Genomic DNA, 3207 nt, shown 5'->3' on the forward strand with positions numbered 1-3207 from the left:
TCACGAAGGATTCAATGTACCCTGTCTTTTGCCTGTTCTTTATTTCCTACATTCTTTCAATGGTTCTGAATTTAGGCCTTTTGGTTATAATTTGGATTGACAAGAACCTTCACCAGCCCATGTATCTGCTGTTATGCAACCTGTCAGTCAGTGACATTATTGGAAGTACTCATATTTTGCCCCGTATGCTTGCAGATATCTTGAGGCCTCCCTCTGAGCGTCTCATCAGTTATTATGAGTGTGTAGTCCAAGCTTTCACCACCCAGTTTTTCAGTAGCACTTCCCACACTGTTCTCATGATTATGGCCTTTGACAGATATGTGGCCATCTGCAATCCCCTGCACTATGCTGCCATAATGACCAACAAGATGTTGATCAAGCTGACAGTTTCTGCCTGGGGAGTGGCCTTTTTTTTGGTGGGGATTCTTCTCGGTCTGACCATACGGCTGAACCGATGCAGGACTCTGATCATGAATCCCTACTGTGACAATGCCTCACTGTTTAAGCTCTCCTGTGAAGATATATTCATTAATAACATCTACGGCCTCAGTTACACTGCAGCCTTGCTCACCTCCTCTATAGGCAGCATTGTTCTCACCTATGCAAAGATTACAGTAGTCTGTCTGACCAGTAAGAACAAGTCTTTGAACAGTAAAGCCTTAAAGACCTGCAGCACTCACCTGGTTGTGTATCTGATCATGTTGATCAGTGGATTTATTGCCATTATTCTGCATCGTTTCCCGCAGTACTCAGACTACAGAAAACTTTCTGCCATTCTGTTTGTAATCGTCCCTGGCACTCTCAACCCCATTATTTATGGTGTGCAGTCCAAAGAGATACGAAAACTTTTATTTGAAATATTTCAGTCCAAAAAATGCTTGGCATGGTGGAAAAAATAAATGTTTACCCTTTTTGGCAAATAAATAAATCATTTAAAAAACATCAACACTGAATGAAAGCTTTTTTGTAATCATTCTTTTTTTGCTTAAAACATAGCAAACATGTACTTTGTAACTATGTAAGTATTTATAAAAAAATATGTATGATTTGTTGACATCCACAGCTCTGTAGATGTCAACAGCTTTGTTGCTAAAAACTGAATAGAGCCATCGTTATTACTGTAAAGTCTGTACATTGCTTGGTGTAATTGTATTTAAAGAAGTCATTCAAATTGTGGTCATGATGGCAGTGTTGACAGAGCACTGTAAGTACCATGTTGTTCAAGGTTTCCTTTGTAAAATGTGTTCTGTGGCCTTGCCTTCACCAGCCTGCTGCTGCTTTCTGCCTGCAGTCAGTACAGTCAGAGGCTGCGTTCATTTTGTTAGTTAAAACTATTATAGACATTTGTTTTTTGATGACCTTTGTTCACATCAAAAGCAAGTAGATAACTAAATAAAATTAACCTTTACAGGACAAACTATGATGAAATGCATTAACTGTTAATGGAAAACAATGGTTTAATTCAATTTGAGTTAAAGGATTATTAGTGACATTAAGGGTATGCTCACTTTTGATTTGGTTTGGTTAGTATGCTACTAGTGAGGTGTTCTTTAAAGAATAAAATTAACTGATACATTTAAAGTGAGTTTAAGTGAGCTAATTACTATTATAAACCAAATTACTTGTCCAAATACCTGCATGCATTAACTGAACTTCTACCACCCACAATATAACCTTTTAAAATGTTGATTTAGCTTGCAGTGATAAGCAGCAGGAAAATAACAGAGGGGGTGGATACAACATAAAAACAGGCAGGCCATATTGCTTGAATTTAGGAAAAAATAAGCAAACATAACATTTTCATGTGGATGTAATATTAGAGTTTTGTTTTGTTTGCTTAAACACATCTGACCACTCTGACATCACATTTTCAGCAGTTAACATGCAGGCTGAAAATGAAGCTTACTAATAATTTTGAACAAAATAATAATTTTGTTTGCAAAATGCTCACAAAACATTAAAAACATGCAAGAAAAGTGAATGTTTCCATCTAACAACACAAGTTGTGGTCAAATCAATATAATATTTAAATCAATCATTATATAATGATAACAAAATACAAAATGCAGTCGAACCTTAATTTGTGTTATATTTCTGTGCCATTCGTTGATACTTTACATAGTTACAGTATGTTCCACAAAAGGCAAAGATTTTATTAGAGACAACAAACCCTGCTCCATACTGCACATGCGTTTTTTAAAACATTTTTTTGAGATGTCCTGTTGAAATAATATTAAAAAAAGAGACATTTGCTAAGAAAGTTTTTGTACTACATTCTTTCTTCAATGAACAAATAAAGAATTTCACTCAAAATCAGAAATACTCAAACAAAAACTTTTATTGTGCAATTTCACCTGTGTTTTTGTTTTTAATTAATCATTTAGCTGACGCTTTTATCCAAAGTGACTTACTATCTATCTATATATCTATATATCTGTATATCTATATCTATATCTCTATATATCTCAAGTTATAAAACCTCTATTTGCACAATTTTCTGCTGTAGCGAGAATGCTGCACGTGTTGATTTTAGATAGCAGAGGGCATAGCGTTGCTGGCCAAACAGCTGCGTGCTTGCCGAGAGGTCAAGGGGCGCCGGGAAAATACAGGAAGTAAACTGCGCTATTTGGCGTGGACTGGCTGCTGCTGTTATCGCACAATGTGCTAATGTGTTTGTTTAGTGGTGTATGATGTATGTATTAAATTCCACATTGTATGTAATTGTTGCGTATAGCCGATGCTTGTGGAAGAAACCATGTGGGCCACGAGAGCTCGTTATCTGTGAGTTTTTATTTGTATAACTAATGTATCTATCTGTGTATGGACACATATTGTTTCGTGGTTAGCACAACTGATGTGTAATGTTTACTGTACAGTGTTGTAATTGTTTTTTTGTCCTCTTAATAGAGGTGCCACTGCCGTATTTTTGTAACCGTGTTTATGCCGTATATGTGCCAACTTTGGGCTGCATTCCTGTTATGTATATGTAATATAATAACAAAGACTCACCGCTCTGGCTACCCGCTTAAAGAGATACAAGGGAGAAGCAGAAGCAAGGAGAATAAACCGGATGTTCTCCACTGAACCATCCAAAGAGTACTCTTAGTGGCAGGGTAATAACACAAGATCAGATCCACCCCGGGCTGAGACTGAACAGTACTGGAAGAGGCTAGTGGATCTAAGAACAGATCACAGCAATCTCCCAGA

The 3207-nt window shown here is 36.8% G+C and overlaps 1 protein-coding gene across 1 annotated transcript; it reads left to right on the forward strand.

Moving 5' to 3' along the window:
* Positions 1 to 5: 5 nt before the first annotated feature.
* LOC123964218 (olfactory receptor 52K1-like) lies at positions 6 to 899 on the forward strand (the record flags this gene model as incomplete). The annotated part of the gene is made up of 1 exon (XM_046041309.1): positions 6 to 899. A coding segment is annotated over one exon (894 nt), but the record flags the coding sequence as incomplete, so codon positions are not given.
* Between the last annotated feature and the right edge of the window lie 2308 nt (positions 900 to 3207).

The sequence above is a fragment of the Micropterus dolomieu genome, unplaced genomic scaffold (genome assembly GCF_021292245.1).
Source record: "Micropterus dolomieu isolate WLL.071019.BEF.003 ecotype Adirondacks unplaced genomic scaffold, ASM2129224v1 contig_1203, whole genome shotgun sequence".
Lineage (NCBI taxonomy): Eukaryota > Metazoa > Chordata > Actinopteri > Centrarchiformes > Centrarchidae > Micropterus > Micropterus dolomieu.